At 36.9% G+C, this 19,254-nt stretch overlaps 1 protein-coding gene across 9 annotated transcripts in view; it reads left to right on the top strand.

The window, feature by feature from the left end:
- Positions 1-19,254, top strand: part of LOC128227171 (myocyte-specific enhancer factor 2C-like) — a 79,568-nt gene that overhangs the window by 36,865 nt on the left and 23,449 nt on the right. For all 9 annotated transcript variants that reach the window (XM_052937433.1, XM_052937435.1, XM_052937434.1 and 6 more), the window contains one exon: positions 5,125-5,328. In XM_052937433.1, the coding sequence (XP_052793393.1) occupies positions 5,125-5,328 (204 nt within the window). The remainder of the gene's footprint in view (positions 1-5,124; positions 5,329-19,254) is intronic.

Consider the following 19,254-nt stretch of genomic DNA (forward strand, 5'->3'; position numbering starts at 1 on the left):
AGGTATTATGACTACAAACATACAGGCGCTGTGAGTACAAGCATACAGGTATTATGACTACAAGCATACAGGCGCTGTGAGTTCAAGCATACAGGTACTGTGTGAGTACAAGCATACAGGTACTGCGTGAGTACAAGCATACAAGCTGTGTGAGTACAAGCATACAGGTATTATGACTACAAGCATACAGGCGCTGTGAGTACATGCATACAGGTACTGTGTGAGTACAAGCATACAGGTACTGTGAGTACAAGCATACAGGTACTGTGTGAGTACAAGCATACAGGTATTGTGAGTACAAGCATACAGGCGCTGTGAGTACATGCATACAGGTACTGTGTGAGTACAAGCATACAGGTACTGTGAGTACAAGCATATAGGTACTGTGTGAGTACAAGCATACAGGTATTGTGAGTACAAGCATACAGGCGCTGTGAGTACATGCATACAGGTACTGTGTGAGTACAAGCATACAGGTACTGTGAGTACAAGCATACAGGTACTGTGTGAGTACAAGCATACAGGTACTGTGAGTACAAGCATACAGGTACTGTGTGAGTACAAGCATACAGGTATTGTGACTACAAGCATACAGGCGCTGTGAGTACATGCATACAGGTACTGTGTGAGTACAAGCATACAGGTACTGTGAGTACAAGCATACAGGTACTGTGAGTACATGCATACAGGTACTGTGTGAGTACAAGCATACAGGTACTGTGAGTACAAGCATACAGGTACTGTGAGTACAAGCATACAGGTACTGTGAGTACATGCATACAGGTACTGTGTGAGTACAAGCATACAGGTACTGTGAGTACAAGCATACAGGTACTGTGAGTACAAGCATACAGGTACTGTGTGAGTACAAGCATACAGGTACTGTGTGAGTACAAGCATACAGCTACTGTGAGTACAATCACACAGGCGCTGTGAGTACAAACATACAGGTATTATGACTACAAACATACAGGTACTGTGTGAATACAAGCATACAGGTACTGCATGAGTACATGCATACAGGTACTGTGTGAGTACAAGCATACAGGTACTGTGAGTACAAGCATACAGGTACTGTGAGTACATGCATACAGGTACTGTGTGAGTACAAGCATACAGGTACTGTGTGAGTACAAGCATACAGGTACTGTGAGTACAAGCATACAGGCGCTGTGAGTACATGCATACAGGTACTGTGTGAGTACAAGCATACAGGTATTGTGAGTACAAGCATACAGGTATTGTGAGTACAAGCATACAGGTATTATGACTACAAGCATACAGGCGCTGTGAGTACAAGCATACAGGTACTGTGTGAGTACAAGCATACAGGTATTGTGAGTACAAGCATACAGGTACTGTGTGAGTACAAGCATACAAGCTGTGTGAGTACAAGCATACAGGTACTGTGTGAGTACAAGCATACAGGTACTGTGTGAGTACAAGCATACAAGCTGTGTGAGTACAAGCATACAGGTACTGTGTGAGTACAAGCATACAGGTACTGTGAGAGTACAAGCATACAGGTATTGTGAGTACAAGCATACAGGTACTGAGAGTACAAGCATGCATTTTATTTGCTACATATATTTAGGCCATTGACCCATACCAACATTAAACAATACATACATTAATTTTCAAAATATGTGAACATGAGTAATTAAGGTAGTATTTGGAATTTTTTCCTACATTTCAAAACATGGAAATCTCCTTTATAGACCTTGGAAATGTAAGTCATAATGTTATGAATCGTTGGCGCACATTTGACGTGTGAACATTTGGATCTCACACAATGATACTTTAAAAAGTTGTTAATGTTGCTAAATTTTTTATTTGATGGATATATTATGATGCAAAATTAAAACCATTGGGTAAATGATTGACTTAAAAATAAGCAATGCAATTTAAAAAAAAAATAAGAATTTAATTGGCTTACTTTTCACAGCAGAGGGTGTGCATATTTTTCTGCATTTTCAAATAATTGTGGCATATTTCCTGTTTATGTTTTGTGTATGTCGAAATGTTATCAATTTTATGTAATGCATATCTAGAGAGAATGCATTGAATGCTGAATACGGAATGACGAATTCATCATTCTTACTAGAAGACTGATACGACTGTGATATGATATAATTCTATAATGACATGAAAACGGCCTTATTTGCATGACTTGCAGTCTTAGGAAAACTTCACTCCTTATTTCTATATTCGTATGATATGTACCACATACTACACAAGCCCTACTGTTCAATTTTTATTTCATAGGAATATTAACATTTTACTAATTTCTAAGTTTTTACATTCAGCCTATAGTGCGATTTTAATCAGTGCATGATCGAGTTGCTAAAATTATTCGAATGGCACCAAACTGGGAAAAGTACAGTTGTAAACGCAAGTGTACCGCATGCAGATGTAAATGTTCATCTTACAAGGGGCATAACTGGACAATTAAATTGTTAAGGCCAGAGTTATGGATCCTTCTGCAACTGTGCATATTGCTGCTGGTACCAGGTGTAAATATTTCCATTTGAATGCTTTGAAGAGTTTTTGATTAATTGCCATAGCAGGGAAAATATTTTTGGCATACCAAAGGATAGTGCTCATGATTAAGATGACAGCAGTAAAGCTTTCACAATAACTCTATTTTGTACCTTGAAAAACAAACTGGCTGAACAAATGTACATTTCCCTTGTTTTAAATGGTGTTTAATGGTCTTTATACTCATTTTTTGGCCATATGGACAAATTAAAAACCAGCACCAACAATACAAGATCAGTTGCACATACAGGTTGTCCCAGCTATCAGAAGGAAATGGATGATAATGTTGATGGAAGAAATAAGATAAGAACCATGAGGGATTGTGAGGTTTGGAGCTTATCACAGCATATATCTGAAGATGAGTACAGTTCCCTCTGCTGGCCACTTGCCATGTGGCACTTCCCATGAAGAATTTTGTCTCCTTGTCTGTTAAATCTAGGTCCTTTTTTCAAAACTGGGGCGTATTGGCGTTTTCATGTCCTAGTTTTTTTTTAACATTTATGACATGTTGTGGTTAAACCAGGTGGCTGACATTTTTAAAAGGATGTTTTCTATTCATTAGTTTTTTGAAGGGTCTATATGTAATAGTTATTATACATCTTTGGTCTTCTTAATCATAAGTTAGCAGTTAAGCGCAGCCTGGAGCTGATTAACTTATTGATATAGAAGACCAAAAGTAAGTAATAACTGTTCTAGTGTTAGGCACCAAATATCTCTATATTAGCCAGATAATGAGCAACACAGTTAATAAAACCAATTAATCACTAAATGGAAGTTTAAGTTGCCATTTTTGGTCAGAAGCTAAACAATTAAATCAGAATCCTTACAGCGATCCCTTTGATGGAGAGTTCAGACCACAAGGAAACATGATAGATCATAATGCATTTTAGCTTTCAGTTCAATGACCAGTAATGGCAGAGAACATTAATGTGTCTCTTCAAATTAGATATTACTGCCGTGAAACTTAAGTCATCATGAAAGACTACAGAGTTTCATTGTTTAGTTACATAGTATTGTTTTACTCTCTGAAGTTGACCTTTTTAATCAATGTTTCACACACAGATGAACGATAAGAAAAAAATGCTGAACAATAAACAGCTTGCCCAGTTAGTTACAATCATTACTACTTAAATGATATAATCAATTTTGTCAACAATAGTTTTCTGGCTGAGCACAATCATAATAGTGCAAAACAGCTTTCATATATTGTTACCTTTTGTTGACGGACATTGCATGCATGCGTTTGTTAAATAATTAATGTTTCCTGTTACGAACCCTGCAGCTTTGTGGCTGGAAAAAATAACGAACCACAATAAAGGAGGTATATAGCACTGGTCCTCTTTTTTCTACTCTGATTTGCTTCATTAATACATTATGAAGGTGCAAAAAAATGAGAAGAAAAGAAATAAAAACAGTCTAATAAGATTTAATATTTCATATGGTAACGCAAGTGGGACTGAACATTGATTACCAATTAAGCAAGACATTAAGCAATTCCTGATTTACAACTCTCCAGCCTCCGGTTGCAAGGTTTTGCGAGTCAATATTCTCCGCCGCCATCGCTGCTGTACTTGTGTCACAGAAGTGAGTAGGCGTGATGTCACATAGAATCAAGATGTGCTATGTCAGGGTTGAGTGGCGTTAGACATAATGCGACTAGTTGCTGTATAGAAGAAGGGTCCCCCTGAGATGACTGGTTTCTATGAAATGCCATTTGCTGATGGCCGCTTCACTGTTTTATTGTCAAGTCGCGATAGATGTGTGAATTTTCATGGTAGTCTTATTTAAGTATTGATCGTCATGCAAGGTTTTAATTTGTAATTGTAAAATAAAAGTTGGTGTGAAAAGAGGAGCAAATCCAGGATTTGACTTAACTAGGGGAGACAACTCTTGACATCCAAAAAATATTGGCACTTACTTTGATGTGGTTGGTTAAAAATTTGGGTAATTTTGGGTTGTTCTACCCATATGTATATTGTGCAAAAGCACCCATGAGCATATGAAATAAGGTGGCTTAAAAGTAATTATTGAATAATATGCCCCACTTCTGTCATGTATATTATAATTGCTGGGAAATCTTTATACTAGACCCCTCTGACATAATTTAAACAAATTACCAAATGAGCTCTGGCTTATATGTCCATCTGGGACCTGATATCTTAAATATAGGAAGGTTTTGTGGTGCTATTTTTGCCAACTCACAGTTGTTCCAAGTTTTGAAATGGGGGAAATGATCATATGTGAATGATTATCACTCTGCAGTCAAACTTGTGCACAACTATCCCTTTCTGACATACATTTATAATGTCAGGTGCATTGCATGGCATGCATGTGGAGATCACGTTGTCCGGGATGTTTATCGGCATAATGTCTTGACCGAGTTCGATCACTACCATTCTAGCACTTTTATTGTAAAAAAAATGACAAAATGGTTTTGTCTGCTCCTTAACTTGAGTATATCTTATCCAATCTTTATCAAACTTGTCTAGCTACATATTGTATATGTTGATATAAAACAAAATAGAAAGAATACTATTTCAGAGTCATAAATCCAGTACAATGTTTATTTTCTTTCTATTCTTTCAGGTCACGTTCACGAAGCGTAAGTTTGGCCTGATGAAGAAAGCGTATGAGCTGAGCGTGTTGTGTGACTGTGAGATAGCGCTCATCATCTTCAACAGTGCTAACAAACTGTTCCAATATGCGAGCACGGACATGGATAAAGTCCTCCTTAAATACACGGAATATAACGAACCTCACGAGAGTCGAACCAACAAAGACATCATCGATGTGAGTAGATATACATGTATAATACAAAATGGAATATGAAAAAAATGTGCCCTGTGTATTTATGACTGTGATTTGTATGGGTTTATAAAACAAACATCAAACACATGCTCTGTTAGGTTATGACTGTAACGTTTGGTAAGGGTTTATTAGCATCAAGTGAGGGCCCTGTTCAGTTATGACAGGTTTGTATTGTAAGGGTTAATAAGCATCAAACATGGGCCCTGTTCAATTATGACAAGTGCGTTTGGTAAGGTTTATAAGAATCAAAAACAGGTCGTGTTTGTAACATGACTGGGACGTTTGTAAGGGTTTCACAAGGAACAAACCTGGGCTCTGTAAGGTTATGACAGGGATGTTTGGTAGGGGTTTATAAACAGAAATCCTGGGCACTGTTTTGTTATGGCTGGTGGAAGGGTTCACAAGCATGAAAGACGGTCTAGCTTGCAAATTTACTTGACATGACTTTGTTGGTTTTTGTAAAGCTGGAATATTTAATTCTTTCAGTAGATCCTAATTTGACCGTTTAAAATGATGGAAAAAATGTGCCTTTTACTCCTCTTTACTGGTCTTGAATGTATTTTAAATGTTGGAAAAGAAAATAGAAAATTACTGGATTGACATTATAATGTCATCCTTTCCATCGATATGTGTTTTGTCCATTTAGTTGTAAAGTAACACATGAAGTTAGCCATGTGTCCACCTATTTTAAAATGTAAAACATATATACCATATCCATCATTCGTGGCTTCCAGAAAAGATAGCATGTTGCTTGCTACATTTTTTTATTATGAGAAATAATTTGATTGAAGTGAGCAAAATTTACATAATGTTTCATTGTTGATAAGAATTGATCAATCTTTTTCTAGTGAAGGCATACAAGAAACTGACAGAGTTCTCATTTATTCTTGTTTCATTACATCAGCATTAATATTGTTGTGTGTTTAAAATCAGATTGCTTGGAAACAATAGCTAAATTCTGTTTTATTGGCAAGGAAAAAAGAAAGGCAGCCAATCGTTAGAAATATTATTTGAGAGAGAGAAATTGGCTTAGAGGTATGAAGAATTATTGAAGTGTTATGATTTGTTTGGCAGACTTGTTCACCTTAAGTTTATAGTAAAACATTAAACGAAGGGCTAACTTGTAGAAGGCATTCAGTTAAGGCATTTAAATAAGCAGATTTTTGGCACTATATGAAACTAAGTAAACAAATTGTAGGCAAATAAAACGACCAGATCAAAGCCTTGTATCATGTTAACACAGTTTGAAAGGTTCTTGGCTCCTGTTTGATTTTGATGTAATAAACCATGAAAATTGGAAGTCTTTAACCTGTTAAGTTTATGTGTTGTGGAAAAAAACATGTCTGGGTCACATGTAGTTTTCTTGTTATACAAGATTTCATTACCTGTAACATTTGTTTTATGATCTGGTGTTCATAATGATGCCCCCAAGTTGTAATAATGTTGTGCTGATGCCACTTCTGCTGCTGTCATCACTATTGATGATGCTGCTAGCACCCCTGCTGCTGTCACTACTGCTGCTGCTGCTGCTATCAACACTACTGCTGCAATCACCACTAATGCTGCTGACATCACCACTACCTATTCTGCTACCACTACTGCTTTATCACCACTACATCACTTTTACTGCTGCATGCTGCTGCTGTCACCACCTCTGTTGTTATCACCACTATTGCCGCTGCTGCTGCCATCATCACCACTGCTGCTGAAGTTATCACCACTACATCACTTTTACTGCTGCATGCTGCTGCTGTCACCACCTCTGCTGCTATCAGAACTATTGCTGCTGCTATCACCTCCACTGGTGCTGTTATCACCACTATTGCCGCTGCTGCTGCCATCATCACCACTGCTGCTGAAGTTATCACCACTTCTTCTGATGCTTCTATTGATAATGACAATGAGCTTGAGGGGGAAATGGAGGGGAGGAGGAGGCATTTGTAATTTGACGACATTTCTAAAAAAATTCAAAAATAATAATTATATCAAGTATACGATCATATAAAGCCATATCCAGATTTCCTACCAAACATTTATGTACCAGTTTCTCCATAATTTATATCACAGTCAGTGCAGTGGGGATACTGCATGTTTTTGTCAGGACAGGTGGATGTATAAAGGAAGATACCAGTGCAGAAAATGAGCTGAACATTCTCCAACAGTACTAAATCTCTCTGTTCAAAAACGCTGGATGAGTCAGCTTTTCAACTTCTTGGCATGGATGTATACCAAACTGTAGTCCATTGCCAACATATATTCCTGTGTAGGTCAAGGTAGAAGAATGTTTGAAACATTATAAGCTAACATAGAACAGAGCTCTCTTAAATTTAAAATATCTTTCATATTTCATATTTTGCTACTTTTATGAGTTTGAAAAAAAAAAATTGTCAGGAAGTCTGGCTTTGACTACAATTGTGATAGTTACAAAATTTATTGATGTATGCATAATTTTGCAATTCTTATACTCTAAAAGCATTTTTGTGAATTATTCGGACTGCAACACAATCCTGTAATAGTTACTGCACTTGGGGCCTTCATATTTTAATCTACAGATTTTGGCCTTATTAACATGAGTCGGGGAAAGTGAAAACATTTTTTCCTTGTTATATATCTTATGATAATACTTATTACAACAACATTATTCTCTCTTCTAAGTGCAAGTTCAAGGCAATACCCCACACAATATTCTATTTATATACCTTTTCAATCTTCCGGAAGTTGTCACGTAAACAATATAACATCATTTGAATTTTTAATGAAACATGGCTTTATAATGAAAGCCTTGTTTTTCATTTTCTGATTTGAGTCGAAAATAGGGTCAGTCCTTTAATGGAAATATTTTTATAGTACTTTCTGAACGATAATGTTAGCCATACAAGGAAACATCAATTTGGTTATATGAGCAAGTAGTTTATTTTAAATCCGAAGGGTTTGGGGTGATCTAATACCTCATTGTCAAGAACATTGCTCAGTAACGAGCATTCGTATAAGTTAATCCCATTGTAATTTATCTGCATGCTATTTATAACATGGTTTAGCTCCGCCTACTTGTTACCATTCTGATATGGGAGTTCATGTATAGACCATAACAAAGAAAGCATTCTCCAAAATCATTCAATTACATAATCTTGCATGCATAAATTTGTTTCAGCATTTTTGATCAGATTTTAACTCTTTTTTTGTAGCAACAATTTTATCCCCAAATAAACTAATGGGAGGCATGTAACCCTGTAACTTTTGATTGACACCAATTGCATTAGCAAATACATTTCATCCTTTGTTACTCTCTGATTTAGTGGTTAGAGCTCTCCATTGCCTACTCTGATTTATTTCAGACTAGCAAGATATTTTCTTTGCATGTTGATTTTCCCAGTGAGGGCTAGACAAATTAAAATCATATTTGTTTGGAATTTCAGTCAATCGATTGATTTCTCTGACGTCATTGTGCCAAGCTTTAACGATATATGCAAGTAATTTGGTGATTAGATTAATTTGATTATTTGTAAATGACTAGTGATATGGTAAAGTTAGGTTATTTGAAGGGTCCATGCGTCAATTTCAGTCCCAGCCTTGAGAGCTCTGCCAGACAGAATTAATGGCAAGATTAGTTTGTTGAACATAAGCAACAAAACTCTTGAATATTGCTTCCCCCCCCCCCCCCCCGAAGAAAATGGCCTTAAAAATAAAATAAAATATCTTTGTATTAATAACAAAAATATACTTGTCCTTGGAAAAAACTAGGAGTAATTTTCTCAAATTGAGAACTTTTGAATTTATTTTGTCTTCCTCTTCCATAATGACTTCTTTTATTACATTTGCAGCAAAATTAAATGGCGGTAAATGCTCTTCTATTAGCTTTTATGATATTTTACAATGCATTGTTATGTTTCCAAGCGTGTTTTCATAAGTGGGTATTTATTACAACGCAAACAGTTTTCCATTGATGTTTAATATGGCTGCAATTTTTAATTCATTGATACAAATCTCTGTTCATCATTTTAATACATGAAATTGAAAAACATTAAACAATTTTGAACTGTAGAATATTAAGTGTGTTTACATATCTATTTCTATTTATTTTTTTACGTTTTTCCAAGTTAATATTCTCAACTCTGTCTAAACAAAAAATGATGATGAGAAAGCATGGGAACTATTGCACACAGTAACAATATACAGTACCTGGTGCTAAATCTGGCTCCTGACATGGTGCCAAACCTAATTTTGGAGCCGAGGTAGTCGAAAATAGCATCATCATGACTCATGTCCATCAACAAATACATCAATCGCTCTATTATATGGCACAGTTTTTGATATTATTTCTCTCTCTCTGATAGATGTATGCTTTTGTGAGATTTGCTGACATATGAAAATATTTTTTACTATAATATTAAGATTATTAATTACTTTTCCTTGCCTGTTGTGGTATTGATTGAATGAAGGTAATAATTTCGACAGCAGAATTATGAATTCACCTATGGCCTTTTGTTAAGTAAGAATTGTTGTTTATTTTTGCTTTAAAAACATTGGTATATTTAGCCTTATATACAGCCTTATTAATGGATAAGTAAGGCTTAAAAAAAAGAGGGTATATTTCTAAATGTTAGAACAAATGTATTTATTTCACACAGTGCGAAACTGCTTTATAAAACTGATTTATGTAAAATGTAGCTTTGTAGTGTTTAGCGTCTTTCAACAATTTTGTAAAATCAACAAGTCAGCCGTTATTGATTTTAATCAGGTGAAGCGAAAGATTTAAGCAGAGGCTGGGCTATTAGACAAAATACTATCTTGTCCACTGAGTTATTAAAGGGTTATTATTATTATTATGCTTTTACCAAAATAAATAGTTATGCGACATGTTTTATAGCATTATACCATTTAACCATTTATTTTGTTAAAAACATACTTTTAAACCTTTATCCAGCTTAGTGGTCGTGGTTATATTTTGTCTACTGGCTAAGCCTCTATTTAAAGCTGCACTCTAACAGATATACCATTTTTACAACATTTTTATTTTTTGTGTTTGAAAGAGCAAATTTATGCATAAATATCTGCAAGCCAATGATATAAGATTGCTGACAACAATCCGATCGTAGAATTTCATATTTCCGTTCGAAAATTACTGTTTTATGGCTTAAACCATTACTAACCGTTTTAGAAAAATGCATAAAACATGATTTTTTGACCTTAAATATAAAAATATGCAATCTATTTTTTTGTCAGCAGTCTTATATAACTGGTTTCCATGAATTTTCGCAAAAATTGGCTTGTTCCAAGACAAAAAAAAGTTGACAAAACATTCAATCTGTGAGAGTGCAGCTTTAAATGTACCATATAATCTTTAACCATTACACTATATACAAAGGTAACAGTTTTGCAAAGAAAAAGGAATCTAAAACCAATGTGTTAATGAAAATCAGAGGATAGTTGTGAAAAGAATGATATATAACACACTATAAAGCTTATTTTTGCACATACAGAATGATGTAACCCGGAATTCAAATTTCTAATTATATTCAGGCTATTGAAATTCAGATCAATGATTCTATTATTTCTGAAGTAAGTGTGTTTATTGAAATAATAAAATTTTGTTTGTTCTGTCGGATTTGCTGGGGAAAACCAGAATGTTTAAAATAATGGGCTTTGACAATTAAAAGACTATTTTAAGAAATTGTTAAGTATGTATTAGCACTGTCTTCCAAAACATCCGTGAGTTGACAACAGTTTGATACAAAGTGTAGTTCTGATGATGACAGGGATTGTTATTTATATAATGTGTTGTACTTGTTGAACGTTTGTTTTTAGCCGTGTTTTTTTCTACATTTCTACGTGTTTGTTCACTGTTGTTAATATAGATTGTTCCGGAGGTTGAGTGTTAATGAAAGTGTTTGTACATAGTAGTGTTGTGCCGATGATCGATTATAATCGACAATTGATCGGAAAGGCTTACGTCGGCGACAATCAATAGTGAAATTTGAACAATCGATTATAGAAACAAGGGACGTAACCGCTAACTTCTTTTTCTGGTTTATGCTGTTTAATGTTGAAATGTTAAGATGTTACTATGTTAAGTTAAATATCTAGTCATATTCTTATCAAGTCAGAAAGTCACTACAGTATCTTATTACAATTTTTCTTTGTAATTTTAAACCTAAAGGATTGGTTCTCAACTTCTCATGTTTGTGGTTTAAAAGTGATTTTTAGAACATGGTTCGGTTTATTTCTTACCATGTAAACATGTAAGAACTTACTTTTCTCAGTTTCCTGAAAGAAACTGTTCCTGTAAAACATATAGAACATTCAACTGCTTGTTGTACTAATGTTACTGACTGATTATTGAAAAGAAATTGAAATCTTTCTTTGTGTTTATTTTACACATGTATACAATACTAAATGTAAGACAATAATGAGAGCCTTTGGTCTCATGTTCTGTAATAGTTACTTGTAAACACTTAAAGATAGTCGCGTTCTGAATAAAATATGTTATTTATACAAATAAATGTACAAACACTATTGTAAGGGAACATTGGTGGTTAAAACTGGTACTTGCACTGCATCTGTATGCCTTAAATATGATAACAAAAGATAATCAAATAATGATTAAATCGATTAATAATTAATATATTAATTTTTCTGTTCGATTCCCAACACTCATCCCTGGGCATCTCTGAGGACATCCTTTGAACAAACAATTCCATGGGTAAAAGTTTTCCGGACTGCTCCGGAAGTTCTGGATTTTCGATGTCCTCAGGGATCACTTTTCCAAATCGTGTAAATCCGTTGAGATTTCAGAGGGGGGTAGGGGGTATAGGCCTACCTCAACCCTGACTTCGACTTTCAAATTGTTGAAAGGAACACAGAAGTAAATTCCAGTGACTCGATCTGTTTTGCGATTTATTTTTAGTAACGATTCGTCATTGCAAGGTGCTCGCTTAAGGGTTTTTACGAAGATAGCCCAGAGCGCATTCGGCTATGGCTGTAAATAGACTAGCTGGGTTTGACTGTTTCCGCCAATAAGTTCCAAACGGGAATGCCAATCGCTCCCAATCGGGAATGTTCGCGATCATCAAGATATTGCAGACGCTTTTTAAACGCCTAGGTAGCGGTGAATTACGATATAATACGACAATTCTGATTGGCTCGTTGTACGCTGTAGTCCAATAAAATAGCTGGTCTTTTGCGATTAGGTGATTCTTTCAAAAAACAACAACAATATTCTTGTGATAAAAGATAGTTGCAAAAAATATTGAAAATAAAGTTTCTACCCCCAGCGTACAACACTAAGGACTTAGAAAGTAGACAAACTAACAAATTGAGATGGGCATGGCTGAATGTGACACTGATGGTGAGAAATGGGGGATTTGGTTAAAAAAACCCAGACATTGCGGGATTTGCATATTGTAAATGTTGTGCTAAACTGTTGAAGTATGGCGGGGTGGTAAAAAAGACATCAAGAAACACGCAGAAGACCCAACCCACCAGAGGAACAAAAAGACTGTAAAAACCAATCATGCATTTTCTGCATGATAATAAGTCAGTTTCTTTGGCAATCATATAATCCTGGAAAAGCGCTGTACAAGCACTGAAAACCACTAATTCACAGGAGCTTCCAGGGGGCTTCGCCCCCCTGGGCCCCCTACCAGGGCTTTGCCCTGAACCCACCAGCTAAATTTTCAGGATTCTCAAGATTTCTAACTTTCACCCATGAAATTCACAAGATGTCTTGGAAACGGGTTTGGTTTAAAAACATCCCTTGATTTGATGCAGTTAATAAGTGCAAAGGGTCAATGTTTTCAGAAAGGATGAAAGAATGGTTTCAAAACATAAAGCTGGTAAAGAAACAGCTCTCCATTTGAGCTATTGCCTTAAAAACCTGATATGCATTGCAGAGTTAATGCCCTCTAGTTATAAGTGTGGGTTACAGAGTAGCAAGTGTCCCTTAAGTAGCAAGTTCAGGCGTTTTAAGGTAAGTGACCCTTGAAATGTTCATATGTGTGAGAGTAATTGTTGCCAATGTAATAGTTTGGTGAGTTGTTGCCCTTACATAATACAAGTGCATATGTGTAAGAGTTACTGGCCCTAGTAGCAGGTTCATGTGTTTTAGGCTAGTTGCCCCTATTAGCTGGTTCATGTGTTTGAGAGTAATAGTCTGCAGTAACACTTTCAAGAGTTGTTGCCCCTTTATAAAACAGGTCCATGTGTTTCAAAGCGAGTGACCATGGAAACAGGTTCATGAATCTTAAAGGTATTGCATACCTTAAACCCCTGTCACACTAGGGCAACGTTCCTACGGCGTCAAAGAAAAATAACATATGCCGATTTGGGCACAGTGGAATTCAGTGGCATTGCCTGTGAACGGGGTGGGATTGCATAGAACGCTGAGCAAAGGTGCACAGTTTGACCATGCCTAAAACAAATGCCGTCACTCGGCATTCTGATAAGACGCAGTGGGATCACCGTGAGTTCGCTGAAGCAGGGCAGTTAGGTCTCCTACAACGCCACAGGATTGCTGCAGGCACACACAGAAGTCACAGTGTGAACGCAATGGTTATTGGTGGCACTTGTCCCGTGATGGTATGATGTTCTCTGAGATGACACTGCGTCCCTATTCTGCTTTTACGGCGCATCTACAATGCTTACAATGAGTTTTATTTCTAGGGAGCCGCTATGGCAATAATTGCACTCCCAATGAGCTTCTACCACGTAATGGAGTGATAATTATATGCAAATAAACATTCATTTCACCATGACTGATGTGCAACAGCAAGCAGGGCTATTGCTTGCCTATATATACAGGTCGAGCACATCCAGTACGATGCAGATGCTTTGGATCACATTCTGAGACAACAACGGAGGAGGGCCCCAAGGCGTAGGAGGCTTCAGGTTAGACCATGGCAGGATGAAGGCAGAAGGATGCGAAATGGTCTCAAGTGTTCAAGAGCAATTGGAAGAATGGAGAACTCATGGAGATATCGTTTTTGTAGGTAGTGCTAAACAACATGCTATTAGTGCAGTGTGAGTAGCGCAGTGCACATGCAGTGCGAGCGACGTGACAACTTGATGCACACCTTGGAAGTGAAGTGATAGCGTCATGAGAGTGCAGACAATCACCAACTAGAGCTCCGTAGGAACACTGTGACACACCATGGAGTTCAATGGAAACGCCAAGGTCGCGTTAAGAACTCCATGACATAGCTGTCTTAGTGAAAATTATAATTTTTTACGGTGCTCTGGGAAATTTAACAAAACCGTGCAAACGCAGTGGCAATGCAGCGGGGTGTGACGGGGGCTTAATGTAGCAGGTTTATGGGTTTTGAGTTGGTGATCATACAAAAAATTATGTGTTTAAGAGTTCCTGAATCGTTTTCCTTTTTATTGGAGAGTTAGTGCCAGTAGCTGCTTACTTTAAAACTTCTTTAACAATTACTTTGATTTCAGATATGTTAATAACTTAAATGAACAAACAATCTTATCATTAGCAAATTCAGTTTGATGGACCTTTTGCCTCAAGTTCACTGAGGACACCATTTTATACTGTTGTTGTGGTGTCTGGCCAGTTCCTTAATACACTATTAGGATTTAAAATCCTGAGAGAATAGCTTGTTATTTATTATGCCCCATTGTTACTGCTACACTGTACATCAGACAGTTGACAGTTTATACTCTGTTTTTGACCGAAATAGTGAATAATTAATGTTGTACATTGTCTTCAAGGTTATGTGGTGAGTTAAGTGGTGCATTTACACCACCAACAAAAAGCAATTGTACTTCGGTGACATTGCCTTGATAAAACAGTGGTCTAGCCTTGCCTGCTGGTGATATTTCTTCCCAGCACTTTGACTTTCACCTATTATGGCCTAAGAAAGAGTTTGTTGTTGATCGACTTTTTACCAAAAACCAATTTTGTTATTTTATAATAAAATAATGATCAAAATGGGTTCAAATGGATTTGCAGCCAAGATACCAAAAAACAATGTTAATATAACCTGGAATAGGAGCATTCATGTAGTTAAAAGGTAATGTTTGCAATGTATTTGAAAAAAATCCGTACTAACTGGAAACCAAAATTAAACCCTTTTTTAGGCCAAAAATTAAAAACCCTGTCACACTAGGGCTGCGTTCCCACAGCGTCCAAGAAAAATCAAGTACACCTATCAAGGCAGTGGAATTGCAAGCATTTCTGTTGCAACTCAGGGTGCAATCACCAGTGAACGCAGTGGGATCGTATAGAATGCTGAGCGATGGTGTGCCCTTTGATTATGCCCAAAACAAACGTCGCTCCACGTTCTGAAAAGAGCGCAGTGGTGTCCCCTATAACGCCACAGAATCGCTGCAGGCACGCACAGAAGTCCCAGTGCAAACACAATGGTTATGAGTTGTGCTTGCTCTGCGATCGTACGGCGTTCTTTGAGTTGACACTGCATCTTTATCACATTTGAACGGGGTGTCTACAGAGCTTACAAGTTTTATTTTTCTTACTGGGCTCTAACAACACTATAACAGAGCCAAAGCAATCATAGCACTCCTAATGTGCTTCTACATTATTCGGCGTTGGCATGGCAATTAATCAACCAAACAAAAAAGTATTAAGGAATGATGTATGCAAATAAACATTCATTTTTACCATGACTGATTTGCAACAGCAAGCTGGGCTACTGCTTGCCTATATGCTGGTCCTGCAGATTCTGGATGATGCAGTTTCTGTGGATCTCATTCTGAGATGACAACGAAAGAGGGCCCTAATATGTAGGAGGCTTTGGGTTTGACCATGGCAAAACGAAGGCAGACAGTCATAGCATGGTGTCAACCAATCGAGAACAAATAGAAGAATGAAGAATTGAGAAATCGCTTTTTGTAGGTAGTGCAAAGCAACTCGCTGTCAGCGCAGTGCACATGCAGTGCGAGCGCTGTGGCAACTTGATGCATGCAGTCGAAGCGCCATAATAGTGCCAAAAGAGCACAGACTACTAGTACTCTGAAGGAACACAGTAGAATGCCATGGAGCTCTGTAGAAATGTCAAGGTCACTGTGAGAATGCCCTGACAGCGTTATCTTCGTGAAAAAATATCAATTTGTCCTGCAATCTCATTGCACTCTGGGAGTTTAACAATCACAGAGGCTAGGTGTGACAGGGAGTTAAGTGTAAGATCTAAGATCTGTTAAAAACTTCTAGGTTAATTAAAATTATATGTAATAATCTACTGCGATTTTTCTGCTGCTTTTTTATTACTTTGATTAAATCTGCATATTATACTAATATTATTTATTTACTTGCATATGAATTTGGTGCTTATGAAAAAAATTGAAAAAATATCAACTACTAAAACTACAAAAATAAAGGAACTAATCTCAAGTATGGTTTGAAAGGAAAAGGGCAATTTAGTTGATGATAACCTAGAGTGGAGTAGGATACAACTTCTTCATGAAATACAAGGATGCATGACAAGGATCCATATATCAGCATACTCTGTGCTTGCCTGATAGTAACACTACTTCACACAGTGATATACAATCAGTTGAAAAAAAATATATGACTTGTAATTTTACTGAGACATTTATTAAGTAAATAACGATGACGCTCTTGACAGTGATGTTCTGTAACCCCGTGAAGGCTTGCTGGTTAAAGTGCGGGTTTATGGCGGGCTGTCGTTGCAAGACTCGATGTAGGGGTCAGTAATATGGTCAGGGACGTTGGACGATAAAATATTGTTTTTTGATGGAATCCTGATGTGAAATATCCTACTTTATGATCTGGAAATGACACGAAAATGGTGTTTGTTGCTTTGTGTCTATATTCTAGGGAAAAAGGCACTCTTTTTAAAGATTCCAAAATTTCTACCAAAATTTTTAACATATGTATTTGTTTTTGACATTGCCTTAAGAATACTTAAGAATACTATATATTTAGCTCTGTTTTCTTAAAGAAGTAAAGTCAAGTATAATAGTCAGCCTTTGTGTGATTGTTGTTGGCGAAGTTTAAGTACCTCAATTGTGTACAAAAATGTTGTTAAATGTGTTGTTTATGTTAAGTGCCCATCTATGCAAGATATTCAGTGATGGTCATAATCATAATTGTCTAATAATTGTCTTATGTCATTCTACTTTGCGCATGTTCGCATGATTTATGACTTGTTGTCCATCAATGTTATTTGACAGTGACCTCCACCCCCCCACACTCGGTCAATGACCAGGTTATTGTGGGTCAAGTTGGTTCAGTTTCAGACACACATTATTTATTCACCTCACGGACATTTATCATAAAACTTAGTACTGTCTTGACATGTTGAACTTCCAAGACCTCTTGGTTGATGACAATTCTCATAACCGAGATGAAGGATTTCAAAATTGCAAAATAAAAAAGTATGTTATATAATAATGGAATGTCTAGATTTGATAATAGCTGTATCATTGTGCAACTTGAAAGTTATCTTCCTTTAATTATAGAAATTACCTTAACTCAGTCTTGTCCGATCAATAACTTTAGAAGCCATCGTCCAATCATCACCAAATTTGGTCATAATGTGTATGGGCATAATATCTTGGGCAAGTTTGTTATAAACTAGCCAAATTGCTTGAGGCACTCGAGTCACCAAATTGGTGTTCTTAATAGGACGGGCGATTTTGTGATAGTTAGCTGTCTTTTATTTCACTTTGAACCATCTGTCCAATAGATTAATGCAGTCATTGTCACTTATGGGGTGCAGTGGAGGTCTTACATTTTAACTGGTTGCATTTCCATTTTAATCCGATTCAACATGTGATCGTTTTCAAGGTCAAGGTCTCTTTTGCATGTCAAGGTCATAGACTGCCTTTGCTTGTTTCTCTAATTCATTAACAATTAAATGCTTTACAGATGAACATAATTGGTTTACCCTTCAATCAAGTTTACAAGTCCAAGGTCAAAGTCATTCTTCAATTATTTTCATGCAATATGTTTTATTATCGGGGCCATTCTATTTGCAGGATTGATCACATATCAGAAATATCTGTCATGCTTATATGAACTATAATGCACCTGTCAATTGTAACCACGGCCCCTCCAGGTCCGGGGATATACCAGGGATAGCGGAGGAAATGGGCCGTGTTTATACCTTCCAGGTGGCCCCGCAGTGCCAGATGAATGCGGTGGTTTTGTCTTTGCGCCAAATATAGCAGGGAATGGGCCTTACCTAGGGTCCCTAGGGTGCGGGGGCATTTGGCGGGGATTTAACCAGCAGTTTGTCCCCGCAGGACGGGGATTTTACCTGGGCTTGGCTGGACCGAAAAGGGGGGCCGTGGTTACAATTAACTGCTGCATAACATGTTAGCAAAAACATATATTTTTCTGGAATAAACTTTTAATTTGGGGTTACATTTATGCATGTATGTTAAATGTATGATAGTTAAGTAGGTAACATGTATGAATAAAGGTCACATGTATGATTGAGGGTTACATGCTAGAATGAAAGTTATATGTTTGAATGTTTACATAGGTTAAATGTTTGGATGTGGGTTACATGTATGAATTATGGTTACCTGTATGAATGAAGGTTACATTTTTATGCCCCCGAAGGTGGGCATATTAAAATCGCACCGTCCGTCCGTCCGTCCGTCCGGCTCTGTAACTTTCCCTTGTATGGACAGATTTTAAAATAACTTGCCACATGTGTTCCACATACCAAGACGACGTGTGGCGTGCAAGACTCGTGTCCCTACCTCAAAGGTCAAGGTCACACTTAGTGTTTATTCACAATGGAGTGCTGCATATAAGGACATAGAGTATAGGTTGTCGTGTCCGGGCTGTAACTTTCTCTTGTATGGACAGATTTTAAAATAACTTGCCACATGTGTACCACATACCAAGACGACGTGTCGCGTGCAAGATCCGTGTCCCTACCTCAAAGGTCAAGGTCACACTTAGTGTTTATT

The sequence above is a fragment of the Mya arenaria genome, chromosome 3 (assembly GCF_026914265.1).
Source record: "Mya arenaria isolate MELC-2E11 chromosome 3, ASM2691426v1".
Lineage (NCBI taxonomy): Eukaryota > Metazoa > Mollusca > Bivalvia > Myida > Myidae > Mya > Mya arenaria.